This window comes from Haemorhous mexicanus, chromosome 7 (assembly GCF_027477595.1).
Source record: "Haemorhous mexicanus isolate bHaeMex1 chromosome 7, bHaeMex1.pri, whole genome shotgun sequence".
NCBI classification, from domain to species: Eukaryota; Metazoa; Chordata; class Aves; order Passeriformes; family Fringillidae; genus Haemorhous; species Haemorhous mexicanus.
The window spans coordinates 25,831,188-25,854,667 of record NC_082347.1 but is presented as its reverse complement, the minus strand read 5'-3'; the positions used below and the strand labels follow the sequence as shown (position 1 = coordinate 25,854,667).

Genomic DNA, 23,480 nt, shown 5'->3' with positions numbered 1-23,480 from the left:
AGAAAGCGCTGCCTTTTGGGCGGTGGGGATGGCTGAGGCAGTGTGCCGTGCCCAGCCGTTCGGGTTACAGCGTGTGCAGTGTCCTGACTCCGGCTATTTCTCTCCCCACATGGCCGCATCCCCATGTGCCGGGCAGTCCCTTTCCTGCGGTAGGGATGGCTGAGGCAGTGTCTGCCCAGCCGTTCGGGTTACAGCGTGTGCAGTGTCCTGACTCCGGCTGTTTCTCTCCCCAGATGGCCGCAGCCCCATGTGCCGGGCAGCCCGGCCCCGCGCCGGCCGTGAGGGCCGCAGCCAGGCGCTGTCCCTGAGGCGAGGAGCGCAGCCCCCGCCATGGCCTCTGCCCGCCGGGCCCGGCACGCCGGCCGTCCCGACGGAGGCTGGGGATGGATGATTGTTGCTGGCTGCTTCCTCGTCACGATCTGCACCAGGGCAGTGACAAGGTAAAGGCACCGCTGCTTGTCTTGCTGGCCTCTTTGTGGCATTAACTTTTTTGTTGTTGTTGTTTTCCTGCCCTAGGAAGAGGGTTTGTTATCCCCTGAACCCCCTGAGGCTGCAGGGGCAACCGAGGGATTATGAGCCCTCTGGCTTTAGTCTCGCCTCTGCTGACAGCTGCTCTAGCTTTCAGCACCCGCTTCTTGATTTCTTACAGAATCAAGGCCAGGGGCAGGTAGAGCTATTTCAGGCTGTGGTGGTTTGGCCGGGGAGGGAGGAATCATGGAGGGTCTCTTTGGGTTCACTGTGTCCCTCTGACCCCACAGCCGGGCTCATTTTTGCCAGTCCCAGTGAATTTGTGTGACTCCTGAGTCAATGTGAAAATCATGTAAATACCCCCTTCTCCTACTGCGAGCGTTTCAGGTACTGTCCTGCCTGAGAAGGTCCAAGCCCTAGAGAAGAGACCCCTCTCTGCACCCTTCTGGTATCCAAAATATGCAGAAAATATTTTCTCGAAATAGAAAGAACAGGAGAGAACATGAACTAGACTGCTGCCTCGCATAAAAATAACGCAATCTGGGATGAGATTGCTTTCACAGTGACTTTGATGTCGACTGGAGATAGAGGAGCCTGATGTGTGTGAACATGGACAATTTAGCTATATTAAGCAGAGAGTTAAGCACACTGGTAAGTGAGGAAAACTGAAAGAGTGTCTTGTTGGGCAGTCAGTATAATGTAAATACAGTGTTTCCTACCTAAAGTTCTTATTTCTTTTAAAATAAAGCTCAGATTTAGGGATCGTAAGTCTTTGGGGATCTAGGGTCTTGGAGTCAACAGCACAGAAGGGGGTAGAAACACACAGTATTAATTGACACATACATATGTACCAATTCCATAATAATAGCAGAGAATTCCTAGTGGATTTTATTCATGTGTGCAATATGTTACATACAGGAAATTATCTAATGGCTGGCACGCATTAGACTACATAGAAGAGTGAAATATGTGCAAGAAAAAAAGCTGAAGAAAGTGGTCATTCACTGATTTGGGAAAAAGAGACGGGGAAAAGGCATCTCTTGTTGATCTAGAAAAGAGAATGAAATTATGCAGTCTTTTAATCTGTTCCACTGCAGGGTCATGTTGAACAGTACCACTTGTCAAGTTGAGCAAAGTAACCTCTCCTGGAAGCATTTTATTAAACTGCTGAAGAGCCCACAGGCTTCTGCTGTGTTTTGATTCTCTGTTTGAGAGGAGCTACTTTGCCCTTGTCCATCCCTGAGCACACAGCTGCAGGTGGGGTTTGCTCTGCAGGTGTTCTATTGACCCTACCTACCCTCACAGTTTGTGTGGGTGTGGGATAGTGAGCAACAAGGCCAGTGAAGAACTGTGAAGCCAGGGCTTTGTGTGCTAGGGAAGCAACATCATCATATGGGCTATAAGTTGCTGGGGAGAATTAACATTTCAATTTCCTTTTAGTTCAAAATACTCTTGAGTCATAACAACTCTAGCAGCAGATACCCCAGCAAGAAACATATGATATTATAATGTTTGCAACCACAATTTTGATTTTCCCAGAAGATGGAGAGGACCTTCAAGTGGGTAATTTTTATACCTGAAGAGTGAGAACAGTGTTTTCTGTGAGGCAAATATTCCATGTTTAACAGACTGGTGTTCATGTATTTTGTTCTAGGTGCATCTCCATTTTTTTTGTGGAGTTTCAGGCATACTTTGGGCAGGATTATGCCAGAACTGCTTGGATCCACTCCATTGTTGACTGTGCTACGATGCTTTGTGGTGTGTATTACCCTTTCAAGAGTAATGTGGCTACTTTTGCATTGGCTCCATCTGTTTTTAGCATGCTCACAAGTTGGTGGAGTCAGCTGGGAGTGATACTGTGGGATCTCTGGGGTATGGTATATCCAAGCTGTTTCCCCCAACACAGTTGTGCAAGGGAGTGTCTTCATACTAAAGAAAAGAAGCAGAACTTTGTTTTGTGAAATGATCTAATTTTTCAGAAATGTACTTTTGCTCAGATCTATTGGGACACCTCATGTTTGAGAGCTATTAACTGAGCAATTGTTTCTTTTGCCTTTTGATTGGAGTCATATTTGAGATGTAGCACAGGATGTACATCTTGCCTCCAGATCAAGTCACAACCATCCTCCTTTTATCAAAAGTGTATATTTACAAATAGTCTTCTCTCTTAAAAGAAAATTTGCTATTATTAAAAATCATGTGCATCAACGCAGCAGTTGTACTGAATTTCTCATGGGTTTGCTTTAAAGCTATACGGTGAAAATCCATGCCCTGGTCCTGTAGAAGAGGTTAGAATTGCAGAAAAGGCAGAGGGGCACAGCAGAATGAGATGCAACACCTCACCTATAACTGACAGCCAGGTTATATCTTGGGGAAAAGAGAGAAATAGGAATAACCTTGCTCTGGCATTGTAGGTACTAGAAAGGGAGAGGGTTGGTGATGGCATCCCATGGTAGAGGCAGGGTGATATGGGAGATATTGGAGGAGTGCAGGAGAAGGGTAGCAGCCCTGGAGATTGTCCAAAAGATGTGAGACCTCTCCTGTTTGGGTCTAATCCAGAGCCCACAAGGCCAGGGAGCTGTGAGGAAGGACTCCTAAAGTTACTGAGAGCTGAAGTGCAAATTCCAGGTGGGGAAAAGTCTGAGTGTTGTAAGCATGGAGTAATGAACAGTGTGGGCTGTTCCTGTGACCCGGCTTGACTCTTTGACACTGCAGATTAGCTGCGTTCTGTAATGACTTTGATCTACAGAAGTGGCTGCTGAGAAAGGTACTGTAAGTTTCAGGTTTATCCTGACTTTCAGGAAAATTACTTTTAGAAGTTTTTTTCTTTATATTTGGTGTTCATGCCATTGTGACAGGATTATGTTGGAAGACCACTATGTAGCTGCAAACACCATTTTCTCCTGCTTCCTCCTGCTTCCTTTTCTTTTATAACTATTGCAGTCAACTGTGTATGAGGACCTGCTATTAACTTCCAGCTTTATTTGTTTCTTTGAAGCCCCGCTTGGGAGTTTAATCAGTAATCATGTATCCTGCCAAGTTGGTATCATGCTAGGAGGGCTGCTTGCATCTACTGGACTAATTTTGAGCTCATTCGCCACCAGTCTGGAACATCTCTACTTATCATTAGGAGTCCTCACAGGTAGGATGCATTCAGCCCCTTTGTTGCTGCCAGAACACAAGACAGGAACCCTAAAAACGATGGGTGATCTCTTCTCTATGTCATATTGACACTGCACTGGTCAAATAGAGATACTCAGACCTGTTCCTGTGATTGTAGATGAGAGGCTGTGCCAGTGAAAGCTTCAGCACTGACTGATCTCATATCACACAAATGCAGCACCCTGCAAAAGCAACTTTACCTTCTATTACAGAGAGGACTGCCGATAAAATTCTGAAGTTATGGGGGGTCAGGAGGGACTGCTGTTGCAGTTGCTATACATGAAAAGGTTTCCCTGTTTTGTCTGGGATTTGGGAGGAGTTTGTTATAGCAGAAGTTCTAGATTGCCCTAATATATTTGCATATTTGGGAAAAAAGTTTAAACTAAAACATAAATGTAAGTAAGAATAGAGGAGCTCTTGGTGAATACCAGGCACCTCAGCTGTATGCCTTACTTGTGTCTGCATTACATTCCAGTTGAACAGCAAAAAAATTGCTGGTTGGTAGTCTTGCTGTAGCAGCTCCTCCATTTTTGCTCAGGTATGGTGAAAACAAATCTTTGCTCTGTCCTATCTGCCTGTGTTTGTTGTGCACAGAGGAACTTGAGAGGGGCCTGTGGTCACATTGACATTCCTTCCTCATTAATACTGACCTGGTAGCCACGGTGATATAAGACCTTGTACTTGGTCCCCTGGAGTTTAGTAACGAGTTGGTGGAATTACTGCAGTTCACATGCTGCCAACAGCTTATTTGTTAAAAAAAAAAAAATCCTTATTTTAGCGCCTGTTGCTCCTGTATTACAATGTTAATCTTTGACAAAATGTGTTCATAACAAGTAAAAAGGCTTCTTATAATTCGAGGGACTGCTACAAACCATGCTAATACCTCTGAGGATTCTTTAGTGGGAGCTGCTGTGAATACCAAGGTGGAAAGGCAGTTACAATTTGTACATGGAGTAGTAAAGAGCCAAGTTCATTACAAGCAGTGAACTTTTAGTCTGTGGGGACTGATTAACAGAGAGGTGAGCTGTTGGTAAAGGCTAGATGTGATGCCTCCAACCCAGAGAGCAGATGGGACCACAACAAGTGAATGTCTAAATCCATAAAAGCAGGAGGACTTGAAACCAAAGAGTGAAGCAGAGGTGAGATTGGGGAGTGTCAATAAGTAGCAGAGTTCCTTCAAAGAGGTATGAAAATATTTTCGTCCCTAAACTTTCCACTTTTCACAGGACATTTGTTGGCTTTTTTGAGACCTATTTCCCCCTGCTAACTCACTGAAAAATAAATGGTGTGTATGCTTAATAACGTATGATTTTCATAGCTCTTGAGTGATGATGTCTAGCTCAGGGCTGCTCCACTGGCTCTGCTGCCTGTACAGGTCCAAGCCCAGCTCTGTGTCCTGCCTGTCCCCTCGCCTCCTGAGGGGTGCCAGACTGGGCACCCGCCGCCCAGAGTCCCTCTAATCCTCTTATTCCATCCTGGCAGGTTTAGTGCCTGCCCCACACAGTGTGGCCTTTGAGGAGGATGTGGCAAGCTGGTTACAGCACTGGGGACTGTTTTATCCTCTATCAGCAAGTTCTGCCAAAGGCACTGGGAACTGTTTTACCCTCAATGTAGGACATGCTCCAAAGCCCTACCCAGGGACTAATTTCTATTACTGATTCAGAAATACATATTTTAGTATTAGGGCAACCACTTGATGATTAAACCTGCTCTCTGATTCTGCAGCAGAGACCACAATCTTTTTCTCCATCCAAGAGATGAATCTTATTTGTTTACTCAACTGGATCTGGCTTTCTGAGGCTTTCCTCCCCTCTTTACTTGTAGGCAGGGATTTAAAATGGTCAGGACTCCAAGCAGCTGTTGCAAGGAGTTTGTTTAGCGGACCAAGAGAGGTTTTTTGTAGAATATTAGTAACAGAGACAGACTCTTTGTACTGTGTTTCAGAGACCTGAAAATTATTGTTCAGGGTTGCAACAGACCAAAACACAAAGTGGTGCCTCATCAGGACAGCGTGTCCAGTGCCAGCATTGGTGCAGACCCTGGGGCAAGACCTCATCTTGTATGCATGAGGGGCTGGCACACCAGTTCTCTCAAGTTTAGTGATCCTCCTTGTTCTTGTTATGAAGTGAACCTCATCACTTCTGTCTGAGTCTTATTATTGTGGATTAATGGTCATCAGGTTTGTCAAGTCAGGGACCCTGCCAGTGGAAGAAAGACATCATCCTAGTTTCTCATCACACTCAGACTGGGCTGCGTGATACAGAATCAGAAAAAGCTTTCTATTCTTTTGTACTAATGAAAATACATTATGTGGTTTGCTTTAATATGTTCCATATGTCATGCTTAGTATTAAGCCATCTGCACTTTGCTTTCTCTTCTAGGGCTTGGGTTTGCACTTTGTTATTCTCCAGCCATTGCGATGGTGGGCAAATACTTCAACAAAAGGAAAGCGCTGGCGTATGGAATAGCCATGTCAGGAAGTGGAATTGGTACCTTCATCCTTGCCCCTGTGGTCCAGCTCTTAATTGAGCAGTTTTCCTGGCGAGGAGCTTTGCTCATTCTGGGAGGTTTTGTACTAAACCTCTGTGTCTGTGGTGCCTTGATGCGGCCTATTTCTCTTAAGGAGGACTGTAAAACTGCTCCTGAGTTGCTTGAACAGAATTATGTCACTGAAACAGAGAAACAAGACTTAAAGCGAATGTCCATCTGTTCACCTTTAATCAAATTATGGCCTCATGAATGTTTATGCTACTGTTCATGGAAGGAATATGACTTCTTGCTGATGCCAGGCTTCATGGTGCTGGCAGTGTCAATTTTATTTATGGCATATGGCTGCAGCCCTCTTTTTGTCTACCTAGTGCCTTATGCTTTGAGTGTGGGAGTGAGTCATCACCAGGCTGCCTTCCTCATGTCCATACTTGGTGTCATAGACATCATTGGTAATATCACCTTTGGATGGCTCACAGATAGAAGGTAAGGGCTTCTGACTGATCAAGTGGAAGCTTTAGCTGGTGGGAGGCTGGATGCAAGCAAGGTATAATACACATAAAGTTAACATTATGTAGTCTTTCTGTAGCATGTGTAACTTAAAATATGCCAACAACAGAGTCTTACTTTGAGGAATGTTTGCTGTTTATTCTTCTTGTCTCTTCTGAGATTGTTCAATTGGTTTAATATCCTTTTTTCCTGAAAAAATGATGTGTTTGTATGTTTGATAGTGGAAATGCAACTCCTTGCCTGAGATATGTTGAGTGTGATTCTCCATATCTATTTCCAAGGGGGTTTCACCCTGCTTCCTCTGCTTTTCCATCTCTTTTGTGCTGCTGGGGAGGCACAGAAGTTATGGAAGAGGGTCCAGGGTCTGGCCCAATATTGTAGGCACATGCTAGGAAGGACTGACTGAAAATTGTTATACGTTTTCCAGTATGTAAGAACTCACCATGCTTTGTGAACTCAGCTCACTCCAAACATCAGTGCACAGCATCTGTAACATCAGTAGATACTGGCCAAATTAGCAAGGATTTTGATTCTAAAGGATGCATTCTTTACACTTATTTACTTTGTGGGAGAAATCAATTATTGTTTTTGTGAAGCAGGAAGGAAGGGAATTGCCATCTCATTTAACTCACACTAACTCACATTTAAGGGCTGACTGGAAAGGTGACAGCTATGAAGAGGTATACTGAAATATTTTATCCATAATACTGGGAGCACCTTGCTGAGCTGGGATGTGAAGCCCAGTGAAATACTGCTTTGATCACTGAAACTTTAGGGGACTGCAAAATCCTGGCAGCAGGGTTCTGTCAGGCTGCTGCTGGCCAGATGTTTCTGCAGCTGTAGGTGGGCAACTTTCCCGACCTGGGCTCTTCTGCTGTTTGAAGGCTTGTGTAAGGCAATTGACTTAAATTTGAGCTATAGAAAAGAGAGAGAGGCTGAAGCACTGCATTCCAGGGCATAGAAGCTGAAATGCTGGTTTCAGTGATAATATTTTTCTTTTCTCTTTTGAAATTTGCAGGTGCCTGAAGAAACATCGGTACTTTTGCTACCTCTTTGCTGTGGGAATGGATGGCCTTTCTTGTCTTTTCCTGCCAGTTCTCCAAAGCTTCCCCTTGCTTGTGCCTTTCTCATTTACCTTTGGCTACTTTGATGGAGCCTATGTAACGCTGATCCCTGTTGTGACAGCAGATGCAGTGGGAACTCCTTTGTTATCATCAGCACTGGGTGTTGTGTATTTTCTTCATGCCATACCATATCTAGTGAGCCCACCTGTGGCAGGTCAGTTTTGCCAAATGACTTCCCTATAACCTTATCAGTACTTCAGATTTACCTGTTGCTGTGACGTAAAGGGGGAGGAAGGATAGCAAATGCACAGTGAATGTGAAGGCAGCCTCTGGGTAAAGGAATAACACACCTGGACATTCATAGTTCTTTAGATTTCCCATCCTGGTCTCAGTGGAATGATTTCTACATATAGAGTGAGATGAAATTTAAAAAACCAACCAGCATGAAATAGGCTTCTAAGAGCTGTTACATCACCACATAGTTTAGAAACTGTGCAAGTAGAAGGAGTAAAAGATTTCACTGGGAAATTGCATGATTTTGTAAAATCTAAATCTTTCTAAAGAGAGTTTAATTCCAAGTTTGTCTTTTTTTTATGTTTTCTTTTTGTATTTAGTCTCTACATTGCTTGAACAGGTGGGTGAGTCAGCTCCACTCCTGTTTGCTCATAAACTCATCCCTGTAACATCTAACCATCATTTTTCCCATCTGTGCCATTACAGTCAAGTAAGGATGAGAGCTGTATCCTTATTATTCTTTAGAAAGCACTTGACACAGTTTTTAACACTGTGGAGGCTCTGAAATTGTCTTCAAACAAGCAACTGTATATATCTTGCATATTTTGTCTGATGTTTGCATCAATTCCCAATTAATCACTGCTCATTAAGCTTTTAATTTAATTTTCCATAGCAAAAATTATTGCAAAATAGAATTGTTTTGCTTGAAGCATGGGCCTGGCCATAGCTTAATAATCGTTTCTGATCTTAGAGCTCTCTAAGCCTTCTAAAGACTGCCAGTTAAATCCAGGCAGTTGGAAGATGTTCATTTAGTAGTGTGGTGATGACTGCTCTGCCTTTTCTTGTGGATTTGACCTCCAAACAAAAGGCCATAAAGGTATTATTTGCCTGCTGAGAATAAATCCCTCTCTGCACCAGGATGCAAAAGTATAGTGATGGCAATGTAAATCTGTATTATTTGATTGTATTTATATATGATAACTCCAAAAGTTTGTAACTGGGTAACAGGATTTGTAAATTATCCATGAGAATACTGGTGGACCTCTAAATTTTTTTTTTTCCCCCTACAGGTTGGCTTGTGGACACAACTGGCAGCTATACTGCATCATTTCTCCTGTGTGGATTTTCTATGATATTTAGCTCAGCGCTATTGTGCTTTGCAAGACTAGCAAAGAAAATCAAAAGAACACATTTGCCATCCCTCACTGGTAACACAGCCTTGAAACAGCGCATCTGGACAAACGGAACAATAGCTTATTCTGTCACAGCAGAATTAGACCAAAGGGATGTTGAATTTTTGGCTGTGGATACAAACAGCTTCAGCAACAGGTGACAAGTGCTGTTGAGATTCAGTAGGGCACAACCTGAGACAGACGTGGCTCAGTGGTGTTACACTGTTGAAGATACTTCTCCTGTGAAACAAGACCTCTCTCAATTAGATTGTTCTGTTGTGTTTTAGTTGGCTTAAATCTACATAGAGCAACAGTAATACCAAGTTAATGCAGTAATAGAAGAATGCTAGACTGAAAATAGAGTTTGTAGATACAAGTGTTCACAGATTTATTTGAAATGCAATGTTGACTCCACAGGGATCAGTCACCAAAACTGAACAATAACATTTACATTTAAAAATACTATTAATGACCCAAGCTTTTTCAATTTATGGTCTAGTATGTTTCAATGGACTAATTACACACACCATGAAAAAAATCTCTGAATTTATCAGTCTGCATGAAACTCTTTGTAAATGAGTGTTTCAAATGCCAAAGTCATCTGTTTGGTTTGCTTTTGTTTTGGTTTTGGTTGTTGTTTTTTTTTTTTAAGAAAATCTGGCAGGAAACTGATTTTTGCTGAAAGTATCTCTGGAGCAGCTTTAATTTTTACAACATGCCTGAACTTTGTACATACATTTCAATTTATTTTCAAATACGGTTTTAGACCTGCTTTTCCACACACTCTATAGCAAGTTTTATTTATTTTTTTTTTCTTCTGGATACCTTTAAAATGTGAACTTGTAAACATTGACATTCTGGGTATAATCTTTCAGCTGATCCTTGTCTTGGAGGGTGGAAAATGTGCTATGGTGGCTCTACTTATCTGAAGAGGAGTAAATTTGTACCATGGGACCAGGCATGCTGATAGAAAAATGTGCTTTAACTGCATTGGTTGGAAGAAGCCCAAAGGCAGCCCAACCACAGAGCCTCTTCCTCTTGTAAAATCAGCACCTATTAGAGAGCTTTAGAGTCCGTGCAACCAGATGGCTGAGAGATTGCCCACCCCACTGGCTGATAATGGAGAGGATGTTGGCAGAATTGTTCCTGTGTATTGCAGTGGCAAGTCTGTCTCTTTTCAGACCCAGAAACTGCATCTTCAGGTGGTGCCAATTGCTCATTTGTACCATCTGAAGAGCTGTCAGGTCACTTTTCCTTGATGGCCAGAACACAAGAGCTGTGACTTGCTGGCAGTTTCCTGCTGCTTGTATGAGGTATATACTCCAGTTGGCTGCTTCACAGGAGCTAGGGAGTGAATGTAGCTCATGGAGTAACTTACTGATGTGATGGTCTAAAAAATACTGTGATTTTCTACATTTCCAGAGTGAACACATTGTCAGCAATGGAAAACCTCACATTCCACAATACAAATAGTTTCAGTGTTTTAATGCTGTATCAAGCCATATTCTGTTCATTAACAAATTGATCAGAGTCCAAATAATTTTCACTTACACTGAACTAGTAGTTTTGTTAGTCTGCAGTATGTTCAATGGCTGCTCGTGGTGTCCTTTTCCACTCTGTGCCTTGGAAGTGAAAGCAACATAGACTGATGTTTATCAATTTGATTTAGACCAAGAGTACAGCCATAGGAGTGTAATGTATTTATATATACACACACACACATATATATGAATAACATGTGTATCAAGTAGTTTTGTTTTCCAAGTGTATTTCAAATACAACATATTCAAATCATTTGTGTTTAAATTAAGCCTTTCTTGCTGTCCTGCTTCAGGAATGTAGTCAGAGCCAGTAGCATGATCTATGAGCACAGACCACAGAATAAACAAGAGCAGTGCAATCTTCTTAAAGCCAATGACATAACTTTTCTTCAGCTCAGCATGAAAACTGACTCTTGGGCCCCAGTTTAGTTTTAACATATATTCATAAAAAACCCCAAAAATTATCCATGGGTGTTTCTTAATGAGTTAGGAAAAATATGCGCATTTGGAAAAAAACTAATTTGTTTTATTAATTATTACTGATGAAGATAATGTTTTAGATCTTAATACAATATTTTAATATTTTAAAAAGTAGGGAATAGTGGGGTCAATCAAAACTACATTTTTTTTGTAACAGGTTATAAATTACCACTGTAAATAAATTTACAAAAATTTAATTACTTTGTTTATCACATCACAACAAATCATGGAACTGCATATTGTAAAAGCCTGTTGGAATAATGTCATATGCATTTTTATCATAGTAAATTATACTGTGTAATACGTTATTAGCATTTTCTTATTATTTCAAGATTTTTTTTCATATGCTTTTCCCTTTGTTTTTTAAGCACTACTTATTGTTTTAAATATCTTATTTAGCAGCAAACATTCAACTGTTTTTATCCACAGACCTTTTGTAGAAAATGGTAAAATTCTTTCAGGGCTTTCCAATAGTATTTCTGCTCTGACTTAAGTCAATGGAGAAAAGCTTATATACTGCAATAAAGACTTTTGTGCATAAAGCACACTGTGAAATATCAGTCCTGTCATGAATGCTCCCACTAAGAAACAGAAGGAAAGAAGCATAGCAGGAAATGACCTGGAAGTGGAAGAAATGGGGACACAATCCAGGCTGGTGCAGCCTCAGGCCAAACTTCTAGCTCCTGCTCCACAGAACCCAGGCTGAACAGATCACCTTCATCCTGCCATGTGAAATATTTCAGGCAATGCATTACAGAAATCTCTGGCTCACAATAGTTTAAAAGAATGATTTATGATATCGGCAATATTTTTTTTCAGAGATGATAATATTCAGGCTGTCCTCCATAGAGGACATTTCCTGGCATGGCTTAGTATGGGAATAAATCAAGATACCTGAGCTAGCTGTGAACAACTTGCTAGATGACCACTGCATGTTTGAGGATTTAGGGATCTTTTCCACCCTTAACAATCCTGTAATTCTATGTTCCTACCAGCCCTGATGGACACAAGCATTGATGGATATGAGCTCGGCTGGAGCACTGCACTGCTGAGCCTGTCTGGTTCCTCAGGACAGCGTGGTGGGACTTGGCTTGGGGTAACATCTGTCCAACACAGATTCTACCTCAGATAGATCCTACCTGGGATTATGCTCTGTTCTGTGCAGTGGATGGAAGTTCAGTGTAAGTAAGTGAAACTGCTCACAGCTGCTTTAGTTATCCCATGTGTCTCCATTCCATGAGGTTTGAAATGGGAAAAAATTAATTATTTTGAAATTATTTATATTCCAGTGATAATCTGGAACATTTAATAAATTGTACCTTGGAAAGTAGTGTGAAAACAACATTGGAAAAGTCAAGTACCTTCTGTTGAAAAATGACTCTTTTTTTAGAAAAAAATATTCCTGAAACATTCCTTTCAGCTTGGATAATAATTTATCTCCTGAAAGACAAAGGCTGTGTTACTATATGGTGAATGTATTTTATATTGCCAAATGTTGTTGCTTTGTATAGTGTTACAAATTTATGTGAGAAGGAAGAGCTTGTTTAACTTACACTGTAATACTACTTCATGGTCAGCATAGCAAAGTCCTTAGTGGGGTTTGCCTCAATAAATAATACCTTCTTCTTAGTGATTATTCTGGTGTATTTCAGTAAAGTTTTCTATATACTTTAGAAGGTGCTTTTGAGTCATAAATTGATACTTCCTGAAGTGTTATTTTCAGTCATTTTCCCCCTACACTGCTAGCATCAGCTTCAGTGATATATTCATACTTGGGTGTGAATTAATTGACAGGTGTGTTCAACCTCTGTGCAGTTCTAGTTTTGCCCAAAAAGCCCACATATTTCTCAAAAATGTGAGTTTCATTTTCTCTAACTCCAAAGCTCCAACTCAACCTGCTCCCATGTCGGCATGCCAGGCAATGCAGCAGCACCACCCTGTGGGAAATAACGTTTTTCCTCATTTGCAAGACAGGCAAAATCTAAAGGCTGGACACCTGGGAGCATCCCCAGGCATCTGTGGTCCAGAGCAGTCTTGTAGAGTACAAAGGAGGTGAGGCACAACAAATACACTTTTTGCATTACTATGTCTCACAGTTTCTTCACTGAACAGATTGAGCTGATATGACTCTTCATAAAAATTCAGGCTCACATTTTTTTTCCAAAATAATTTATACCTTACCTTTATTTCTTCAAGGTTCTTTTTTCAGGAGATATCCTGGTGGCAGTGTAGAGGGGAGAATGGATGTGTCACCGTGGCTTGCACCACCTCTTCCTCAAATTCTTTCCTGCTGTCCTCCACCCTCCATGCCCTCAGTGGAGTTTAGATAGCACTGATGCTGAGCTTAGAAGCCCTCAAGGTTCACAAAGGCAGTGAGGCTGTCTAACAGACTCTTTTGTCCCCATAGCTGGGCACACCAATGTCATGTCACCAGTTCCTGACTTTGCCCCCACTGCTGTTGCAGCTTTCAGGAGTGGTCTGTCGGAACTGTTCCCAGTCCTTCTGTTCTCCCTCCTCACCACTCCTTCCCTAGGCAGGGTTGCCTTTGTATGTAAGAGAGAATCTGGCAGGTGGCTGGGACAAGGGTGGATTTTGCTTCAGCTGTTTCTTAGGAAGAGGGTCTTTGCAATTATGTACACTTGATTGCTTTTGCTCGTGTTATGAAAGATTCTCTGAAGGAGAGCTGAGAAGGAAGAGGTTTATTGTTATTTTGTGATCTGGCATTGGTGTTTTGCACTCCTTCATGGCTTGTCATCCTGTCTGTACAGGGGTGCTGTTGTGGGTGCAGGAACACTCCAGGATGGCGAGAAACTAAAGTGCACATCCTTCTTGATGGGCTCTGTCACCAGTTTGCTTCATGCTACACTAGTGGCTAGGGCTCAGAAGTGTTTTGGAAGTAGAGCATTAGTTTTCCCTGAGTACTATGCTCTATCAAACACAGGGACACTGCTGGGAAATTAGAACAGGATACTACAAACAATATCAAAATTTAGTTGGACAGCTGAAGACTTTTGGCATTTCAGTGCTTTCTTCCAACTATTTAGACCCTTTGGACACCTATGGCGGCTCAAAGTCCTGCCACTGAAGGGACAGCCCTATAATGTACAAGGAGCAGAAACAAGCTAGGAGAAACCTCCCTCTAAGGTTAGGGTGAGAAAAGCCTCCCTCCCATGGGCCTCTGCAGGCACATGTTAATATTTCCAGTTTCATTGGCTCTCCCAGTTGTTCCACCCCTGTTATCCCATTCATTCCCCTAGTTTGCTGCCCCTCCCCTCCATCACTTTTCCCTGTTCCCATTGATCCTCAGCCCTCAGAGACACGCCTTTTCCCCATATTTAACCCTGTACCCTCCACCCTCTTCTGTCTCTGTCCATGGACCTTCTTGGGGGGAATAAACAGCCTTTGGATCTCCAAACAAAGACCTGTCCTTTGCCTTTCTTCATTAGCTTTTTTGCAAGTGTGCTCCAGGCCCCGAACGTGTGGGTTGCTGTCTGGGACTTGTTGAAGTGCGGTGCTTCAGGCATCCACCCCTTCTTCCACATGCCCCTTGTGCTCTGTGGTGTTCACCCAACTCTGCCCTGGTTGTGCTCTCCCCTCCATGTCCAGTTCATGTAATTTCTTGTGTGGGTTTGCAATCCCTGACTTTTTTGATGAGCATGGCCATAGCCATCTATTTGGCATCTCAAAGACTGTCTTTCCTTCCTCTCCAGGTGTTTGCTGTTGTGGTTCCTGATAGGGTGTTTTGGGTAAACTAGACAGATGCTGTTTTGTCCACAGTTTAATTCTTTTGTGCAATGCCCCTGGAGCCAGTTTTGCTGAGAGGTCAGGGAAAATAAATCGGGATGTCTCCTCAGCCTTTCATATCCTACCAAAACTTTATCCTTCTTACTTTTTGGAATGGCTATTTTGCTTTACTTAATCTACTAAAATGAAGGCCGGTCATCAGAGAGATACCCAGAAGCAACAGTTTATAGATTCAACAGACTTTAGTAGTTCACAACAATAATACACATTTTGTAAGCTTTCCAGTGGACTAGCTAAACAGTGTTTGTTTTTCATAATTAAACAGCATACAAGGTAGTAAACTGAACAAGCCTTCAACAAAAGTTTCTTCTACAAAAGATATTTTTGAGATACTTAAAAAAAGCTTCAGAAATTCTATTTGTGTTTAAGCATGCCCTTCAAGTATACAGACAAAATACTACAATATAATTCCCTTATCTTTTTGTCAGTAGAAGGTAGTATCTGATTTGAGTGTAGAAGTTCTGTGTTCTACAAGCCATCACTTAAATCCAACATTTATATTCATGTTAGCATTGAAGACTAAGTTAGATTAGCTAAAAATATATATTTTATGTATTATATAGTTAGCCAAGCATGCTCTCTGTTAGTGAATGAACAAATCAACCATTGTTGTCTGCAGTTTCTACATCATGAGCGGAAAGTGATGCCACCTGTGTTCCATTTCGTCATAATGTCTACCTTCAAAAGAAAAACAAACAACAAAAAAAGTTTTGAAAGTCTGTTGAAACCTCCTTGGTTTGCGGGATTTTTTGGTACACAGGATTTTTGTGAGCTTTAGCTTCAGATAGAAAGTCGTAGCTCAGTTAATGCATTCAGATATTCTTCATTGTTGGGATCCAAAGCAAGGGCTTCCTCATAGCATTCAATTGCTTCTTGTTTCTTACCATTTAGTTTATGAACGAGCCCAAGTGTACCAATATCGGTGGCATCTCCGAAACCGCTCTCAATTTTCTGATTCAGTAATCTCTCCACAGCTTCACTGGACTTTTTTCTTGCATAGGAATCTATTTCCAGTTTCAGACATTCTATGTAATATTTAATGGCTTTTGATTCTGATTTCATGTGAAATTGCTGAAAATGGCCATAACTGAAGTAGATCTCTTGTTTTTCATCACAGGCTAGATCATTTCTCTGAAGCACTTTCTGATATATCTCTTCTGCTTCTTCATACCTCTTGTCTATTGCATACATGCCTGCTAGGTCACTATAGGCAGAAAAAAATACTGGCTTTTTGTCAATCACTGTTTTAAAATGAGAAATGGCAAGCTGGATGAGATTCTCCAATTCCTCTTTAGGTGGGTATCTCATCTTTTTCAGCTGAAGTACCTTGAATCTGTAGCAGAGTCCTAGTTGGTGATGCAGAGCGACAGAATTCGGCATCAGAGCTAGGGCCTTCTGCAAAATCTCCACTGCCTTGTTCACTACTCCTTTCTTTCTGTAAAAATTAGCAGCATGTCGCAAGAAAACAGGAAAGTCAGGGGTTTTCTTGAGTCCTTCTTCAATGTACCTCTCCCCTTCATTAGCTCGATTTAATCGCTGAAGCTCTAATGCAAGCAATGCCACAACGGTAGTGTCTGTTGGATTCAGTTCCACTGCCCGCTTCAGGGCCTCGAGGCACGGCCTTACCTCTCCACCATACCTCTGAGTGTCACCTTCCAAGCGATACATTGCTGTTGCATAGCCAGCACTAAAATCTGAGTTATTGGGCTCACTCCTCAGAGCATTTTCAAAGCAATTTATTGCCCTCTCAAGGTAATTCCTCCCAAAACGTAATAATGCCCATCCTTGCTCAGCGTAGATCTCTGGAAGCTGAATCTTCCCATGAGCAGTACTTGAAAGCTTTTTGCAGCTGTTTTGCACTTTGCTTACATAAGATTGAGCTTCTTCATATCTCTGCATGTGGTAATAGATCCAGGCATAGTTCCCCCAGGTAACAAGACTTCTTCTGTCAATTTCATCTGGATGACGTTTTTGAATAGCTTCTTCAGCTTTTTTGAGACTTCTCAGGGCTTCCTCATTTGAATTCTTTAGGTGATTTACATAGGAGAGTAAATTATAATCTCTAATCTCATAGTCTGCCAAAAACTTGATATGATCAAGTATTGTTTCCTCTAGGGCCTCAAGACTTACATGCTTCTTCAGCAAAGTCCATGTAAAATGACATTCTAACTGCAACAAGGAAGTCTTCAAGGAATCCTTGGAAATGGTACTGGAAGAAATCAAAGAAAAAGTTGTTTGTAACCCATTTACTTTTTGCTATTCTTGTTTTTAAGCCAGGCATGATGTACTTTAAAGGCAGGCAATACCTCACTTGGTGTCATTGGTCCACAATACTTCAAACAAGCCAAAGCTTTAGGGAGCCCTAGGTCCAAAGTGCTGAATAGTGATTTTAGTAATTCTTCTTGCCAGTGTATGATGGCACCTCTTACACAGAAACAGATGTTGCTGTGGATGCTAAAATAGAGGGCTGGTCTCTGTAGTAAATCTGGCACATCCTTGGGCCTAAGGACCATACTTCCTGTGCTGGGAACAATTGCAGAAACTTACCCAAAAGATGTCATCACTTAAAATTCCCTTAAACTATAAATAATGTGATTTAATCAGTTTTCTAAACCTTTGTACATGTTATGGTTTGTATTATAAATTTAATTTTACATTTCCTGCATTTTTAAATCCTTGTATGTTAGATCATAGCACCATTCTTATGTCATGGTTATACTGATTATATGGTCAATGTATCCAGGAATTGGGTCCCACATCTGACCAGCATCTCCAGTTGCTGGCACTTGGATGTACAGCCCATGAGTATGTAACCCCATTCCACTTGCTGGTGCAAAGCACACACTTACTCACTAACCCTGTGGCTCCTCAGATGCTGCCTCTGGATGTCCAGTGGCTGGTCAGGGAGCTTCTCTCCCTCCCCAGGTGCCTCATCCCATACACACACACACTCACACACCCTTGTTAACCAGACCCTGGTGACATACTACTTGTCCTTAATACTCCTGTATCCCTGGTGTGGTATTCACATGCCCTCTGAACAGAGAGAAACTGTCAGACAAGCAGAGAAGAAGGAAAACACAATCCTTATCTCGCTTGCTGTGCCTGTGTTGTGCTAAAGTAGAATGCAATATGGAGATTGTTTACCCAAAGTGAAGATGTTTTGTTCCCTTGGCCTATCAGGGCCAAGAAGTGTGTGTGTGTGAGACTGTCACGGGATAGTCACGAGAATCAGAGATGAGTGCTGCTCTGTGCAGTTGTGAGCAAGAGTGAGTGCCCAGCACACGAAATAACAAACAATTTCTTTTTAATTTATTTAAAATAAAAATGGGTTACATGTCACTGACACGAAAATCCTTTCCTTAGGATTTTTCCCTCCTAAGAAGCTGAGAGGCCTCAAGAACAAAATGCAAACAATTCTTATCTGCTGCTGTGGAATGCAACAGGGGGATCTGTGATTGGTCTCATCTGGTTGTTTCTAATTAACAGCCAATCACAGTCCACCTGTCCAGACTGTCTCGGTCAGAGACAAGCCTTTGTTATTCATTCCTTTTCTATTCTTAGCTTAGCCTTCTGATTAAATCCTTTCTTCTGTTCTTTGAGTATAGTTTTAATAAATTATACATCATAAAATAATAAACCAAGCCTTCTGAAACATGGAGTCAAGATTCTCATCTCTTCCCTCATCCTAAGACCCCTGTGAACAATGCAACATCCTGGTGTGGTTTGAACCCAGCTGGCAGCTAAGCATGATGCTGCTGCTCACTAATCTCCCCCTGTTCCCCACTGGTGGAACAGGGAGGAGAATCAAAAGTAAAAATTGTAGGTTAAGATCAGAATTTTAATAATTTTTAATAACTTAAACAAAATAAAATATAGTAATAGTAAATATTATTAATAATGATAAAAGGAAAAAACTCAAAGAAAAAACAAGTGGTGCACAGTACAATTGCTCACTCCCTGCTGTCTGATGCCAGACTCTGTCCCTGCACCCCAAACAGCCCCCTTCCAGGTGACACCCTCAGTTTATATACTGGGCATGATGTTCTCTGGTGTGGAATATCCCTTTGGCCAGTTCAGATCACCTGCCCCAGGTGTGCTCTCTCCAGCTTTTTTGTGCACCTCCTCACTGGCAAAGCATGAGACACAAAAAAGTCCTTGACTAGGATAAACACAACTACAAACAAATTGTGAGTGTGTTATACACATAATTGGCAAAATGAAACCAGAACACTGTACCAGCTACAGAGAAGAAATTAACTCTATACCAGATGAAATTAGAACAATCCCTCTCCATCCTTCAACAGCTTTTTCTTCCCAAATGGGGCCTGGGAGCTAGCAGGGCAGGGTGTTAGTTGGGTTTCCCCTACTGCCATTGCTTACCTGTGTCCCCTGTATGGGTGCAAAAGCTGGCTTTTGTCACACAATCAAGGGGACATTTTTACAATACAGAGATGACATTTTAGTCTACACTGTGCTTCCCTTAATTAAAGAAGGATTGACACACAATTCTATTACTGAGGCTCCTCAGTCAAATCTTCCTTTCTTAGAAACATTTCCTTGCTGTCCCTCCTGCAACTCCTAGCAGGTCTAAGAGCCTGTGGGGCACAGCATGGGCTGCTGCTCAACTGCACAATCAAATCTTTTGGGTAAAAAAAGGACTGAGTGGAAAGACTGCAAAATTATGAGGAGGCAAATCAAGGAGGAATCACAAACACAAGTCTGAGAGGCAGATTATACCTCTTTGGCTGGGCACCAGCTGAACCTGCTACAGCCTGGATTTCATCCCCACACTGCATGCACAAAATTTTTCTGTTCTACTCACAGAGACTTAAACTCATTACAGAAGCAGTAACATGACAACATTCAAGAGAATACTTATTTTATTGTGGTTCTTCTCTAAGTATTCTGTAAAATATTTTCTGTTTTTAGATGCTCAAAGTCCATCACTGCTTAAATTTATGTAAATAATAAACATTATTTTCCCATGGCATAGAGAAATAAAGCATCTTTCAGAGACTGGATTGCTTTCTTACCTCATGGTTTTCCTTCTCTGCTCACTTGTCTTCAAATAGCCCCAAAGCTAAAGGAGTGCTGCCCACTGCTGTTGTGCCTTCCATTTATTTGGTCTAGCCCTCCTATGATCTGTGATGAAATTACTGGGAAAATGAAAGTGAAACTTAGCTTTTCCCCGGGTGTGCCAAAGCAGAATAGTCTGTCTGCTGCTGAGGAAATGAAACCGAGTCACTAAACTGCGCTGTTTCAGCCTGGCTCTGTGCCATGTATTACTTTGTGTTGTGGAGAATGTAGCAACAGCTCCTAATGCTCCCAGCGTTTTCTGTGTTCAAAGGCAGAGACATCCATGATAAAGAGAATATTTCAGGCTAGTGGGGGCTGACCTGGTTATCCTGCATAGGCTATGCAAGGGTCATTTGCCCCTGGTGCCTCTGCTGATGCATCTTTGCACAATTCTGCGCCGTGCCGTAGGCTCCTGTTTTATTGGTGTTGTGTCACCCACGTAACACACACACAAACAAACCCTTATCTCCCCTCTCTGCATTCATTCCGTTCATCCTGTGCCTCCACACCACGAGGTTGCTCCTGCTGTACCAGACCTGTGTTTTTCTGCACTATGCTTTTGTCTAAGAGTACTAAGTATCCCATCTACAGTTTGTTGCTGCTCTCTAGGTGAACCCACGACTATCCTTTCACAAATCACATTAGACAGAGGCAGTCAGTTTGAGAAACTGCTGTCACAGGTGTGCCAAGCAAAACAAAGCTGAAGACAGGTCAGGACAAGGTCAAATTGAGCAGAGCTCGCAAGCCTTGGTCCCCAGGCTATGCAAAGCCATTGCAAAGCTTACAGCCTGGTGCTGGCAAGAGCAATGCCTGCTACACACATGGCAGCAGAGATGGGAATGGCCTGGGGACTGGAGCATCTATGAACAAACAACTCATTGATGCTTAGTTTAAAAAAATTAAAAATGCAGACCGAGCTCTGTAAACTTGACTTTGGGAGTAACAAAGAGAACCAAGAAATAGATCGTAACATAAATAAATGGCATTATATATAGTGAATTCAGATGTAACCTGAAGCTGCAGACCAGGGAAGAAAAAGAAAGGTGTAAAAGTGTGTTATGAAACCCATAAAAATTACTCAATCTAGATCTGGTGAGAGGAAGAAGAAACCACAACCCTCAGCATGACGGCAGAGATGTTAGTTCCTGATAACTGTTCTTTTCCCTAATTTTCTTCCCTTCTTTTCTCTCCTTTCCCTCTTCCACTCTTTCCCTCCTTTAAAAAACCCAACAAACCAGTCTTACATATTAGAACTTCTGGTTTCTACAAAAATTTGGAGAGCCTTAGTAATACACAAACATCACCCCCCCACCCTTGTGTCTTAAGTGTCTGTGTGCTTGTGTGTGTGTGTGTGTGTGTGTCTGTGGAGGGGCTGCTGGAGCTGATGTTTCAGAGCTCAAGATAAATGTTAGTACAGCTACTACTCTGAGTACCATTCAAGATTCTAGCAACCAGATATTTGATAGGTGATGAAAAGATGCAGTGAATTGAGAAGGAAAAAGATAGGGGTATCTACACAAATCCATGTATTTTATGGAAAATAAAGGTTGTAGGTAGTTACAGGGGAAAAAAGTGCTTGAAAGGTTACTGCAATGCCAAAACCAAATGTGGAGACTAATGTTTTACTATGCTACTAAGTATCTATGGGTTTCTTGTCTCTGCTTCTGTCCCAGGCATCTGTTTTCCTTGTAACTCTGCCTGGTACACGTGGGAAAATGCAGGCATCTTCCTTCTGAAAAGCAGAACTTTGCTCTAGTTTCCTTCTGTTTTACTAATTTAGTTGCATCGATATGCTATGGTTTGAGACAAATGCCTATTAAATAAAGTACATGCAGGAAAGTGCTTAAATCAGAGTAAGTAAGAGAACAGTTATGCAAAGCCTTTCTGCAGCCATCTCTGTAACTTGCTGGGCACTGCACAGGAGAATCCAGAAATCTTTCTACAGCTCTGCTGCTTTCACTTCAGAGCAAGCTGCAGCTGGGCTGACTGCTCTCAGGAAGAGCTGCACTGCAGAGCAGCAAATGCAGAAGCTCCTTGGAAAACATGTCAGGAAATGGGCTGGGAACAACAAATGCATTTGTATTTTAAAAAAAGTCTTTCATGGTACATACAGAAGAATAAGAAATTACTTCAAACATATCTGCACGTTTTATGTGAGAAAATTCCTATCTGGATATTTCCTTGGAGCTGAAATGGATACATCCTGACAAAGAATTCCCCCTGAAAGCATTAGGTCAGCCAAACAATTGCCTGAAATGTAGTTTCCCTTTTTTAAAATAGTGTAAATTAGCTATGCCATAGTACAGTTAATTACAGGGTCCCTTTACATACCCTTTTTTATACTGGTGCCCATTTAGTCTAGGTTAGCATATAACTACTATGTTTGACAGCAGCAATTGTGGCATTTTATAATTTGGGTCTTCCCTTAGCAGGGAAGAGTAACCTCTTATTAATTTGACAAAAAACTCGAGTGAATCACTGAGCAATAATTCTCCCACCCAAGTTCTTTAAAATCAAATAGTTTTAAGAAATGACAGCCAGAAATGCAAAGGATCATATAGTATCTGTGTATCTAGTGACATATCCACATATCAAAACACAGGGATGCTATGAAAACTTCTGTGATTTTTCAATTAAAATCTTAATGCTTTCTAAATAAACAGAAACGTTTCTGTTCTGGACACCCTCTTGTTCTATCACTGCGTATTTAGTATCAGCTTTCTGTATTATTCCATGGATATTACTCCACAGTAATGGGCAGAGTAACAGAATATTTATTTTAAAGGATTGAATTCGGTCCAAGTTTTCGCAAGCCCGGTCACACATCCCCTGACCACAGACACGCTTCTCCGGGAAATTACAGCTGTGCAATGCAGTGCCTGCCAATCAGTTGCCGCAGGGCATGAAGATGACACAGGTTTGCAGGAAGCCGTGATGGTAACCCTGCACGCATGGAAGCCCATTTGTATAAGGCTGGATATGTTTAGACAATGCTCGAAGATGACGGATGGTGATGTGTGTGTGTAGGAGCAGCAGTCGGGCCCCTGGAAGGACGGGCGGTGCCGAGGCGCAGGTGTGCGGCCCCGGGGAAACGCCGGCGATGCTGCTCCGGCATGGGGAGTGCCGGACTCGGGCTCGCTGCGGCCGCTGCCGCTCTGTGCACGGAGCCCGCTGCGAAACGCTACGCAGACCCTGGCAGGGCGGCACTGTGCGGGCCCCGGAGGCTCCGGAGGCGAAGGAAGTGCAGAAGACGAAGCGGGCAGGGAAGCAAATTCAGGGGAGCCGTACTGGAGGCTGCAAGGATTCTGGAAATGGAGCCCAGGGGGCGGGAAGAGTCACACAGCATTGCTACGGAAACGCTGAATCACGCCGGGCCGGCGCCCAAGGCCGAGCCGCGGCGGCACCGCCGATAGGGCCGCGCCGTGTGGGCCGAGCCTGGCCCGGCCCGGCAGCGCCGCCCCCGCCGCTCCCTCCGCGCC

At 42.4% G+C, this 23,480-nt stretch overlaps 2 protein-coding genes across 10 annotated transcripts in view; one reads left to right on the top strand and one right to left on the bottom strand.

Moving 5' to 3' along the window:
* Positions 1–12,754, top strand: part of SLC16A12 (solute carrier family 16 member 12) — a 31,071-nt gene extending 18,317 nt beyond the window's left edge. For 4 of the 9 annotated variants that reach the window (XM_059851574.1, XM_059851576.1, XM_059851575.1 and 1 more), the window contains 6 exons: positions 234–440; positions 2,123–2,226; positions 3,467–3,610; positions 6,012–6,603; positions 7,646–7,905; positions 8,996–12,754. In XM_059851574.1, the coding sequence (XP_059707557.1) occupies positions 331–440; positions 2,123–2,226; positions 3,467–3,610; positions 6,012–6,603; positions 7,646–7,905; positions 8,996–9,258 (1,473 nt within the window). In that variant the 5' untranslated portion in view covers positions 234–330 and the 3' untranslated portion in view covers positions 9,259–12,754. Of the gene's footprint in view, positions 1–233; positions 441–855; positions 1,120–1,565; positions 1,726–2,122; positions 2,227–3,466; positions 3,611–6,011; positions 6,604–7,645; positions 7,906–8,995 lie in introns of those variants that run through there. The other 5 variants (XM_059851580.1, XM_059851578.1, XM_059851579.1 and 2 more) reach the window with 5 other exon arrangements.
* Positions 12,755–15,085: 2,331 nt separating this feature from the next.
* On the bottom strand, positions 15,086–20,081 carry LOC132329926 (interferon-induced protein with tetratricopeptide repeats 5-like). Its single transcript, XM_059851583.1, has 2 exons — positions 19,959–20,081; positions 15,086–17,131 (listed from the first exon to the last, which is right to left on the bottom strand). Exons 1-2 carry the CDS (start codon positions 19,961–19,963, stop codon positions 15,703–15,705), a joined length of 1,434 nt encoding a protein of 477 aa, XP_059707566.1. The 5' UTR covers positions 19,964–20,081; the 3' UTR covers positions 15,086–15,702.
* Between the last annotated feature and the right edge of the window lie 3,399 nt (positions 20,082–23,480).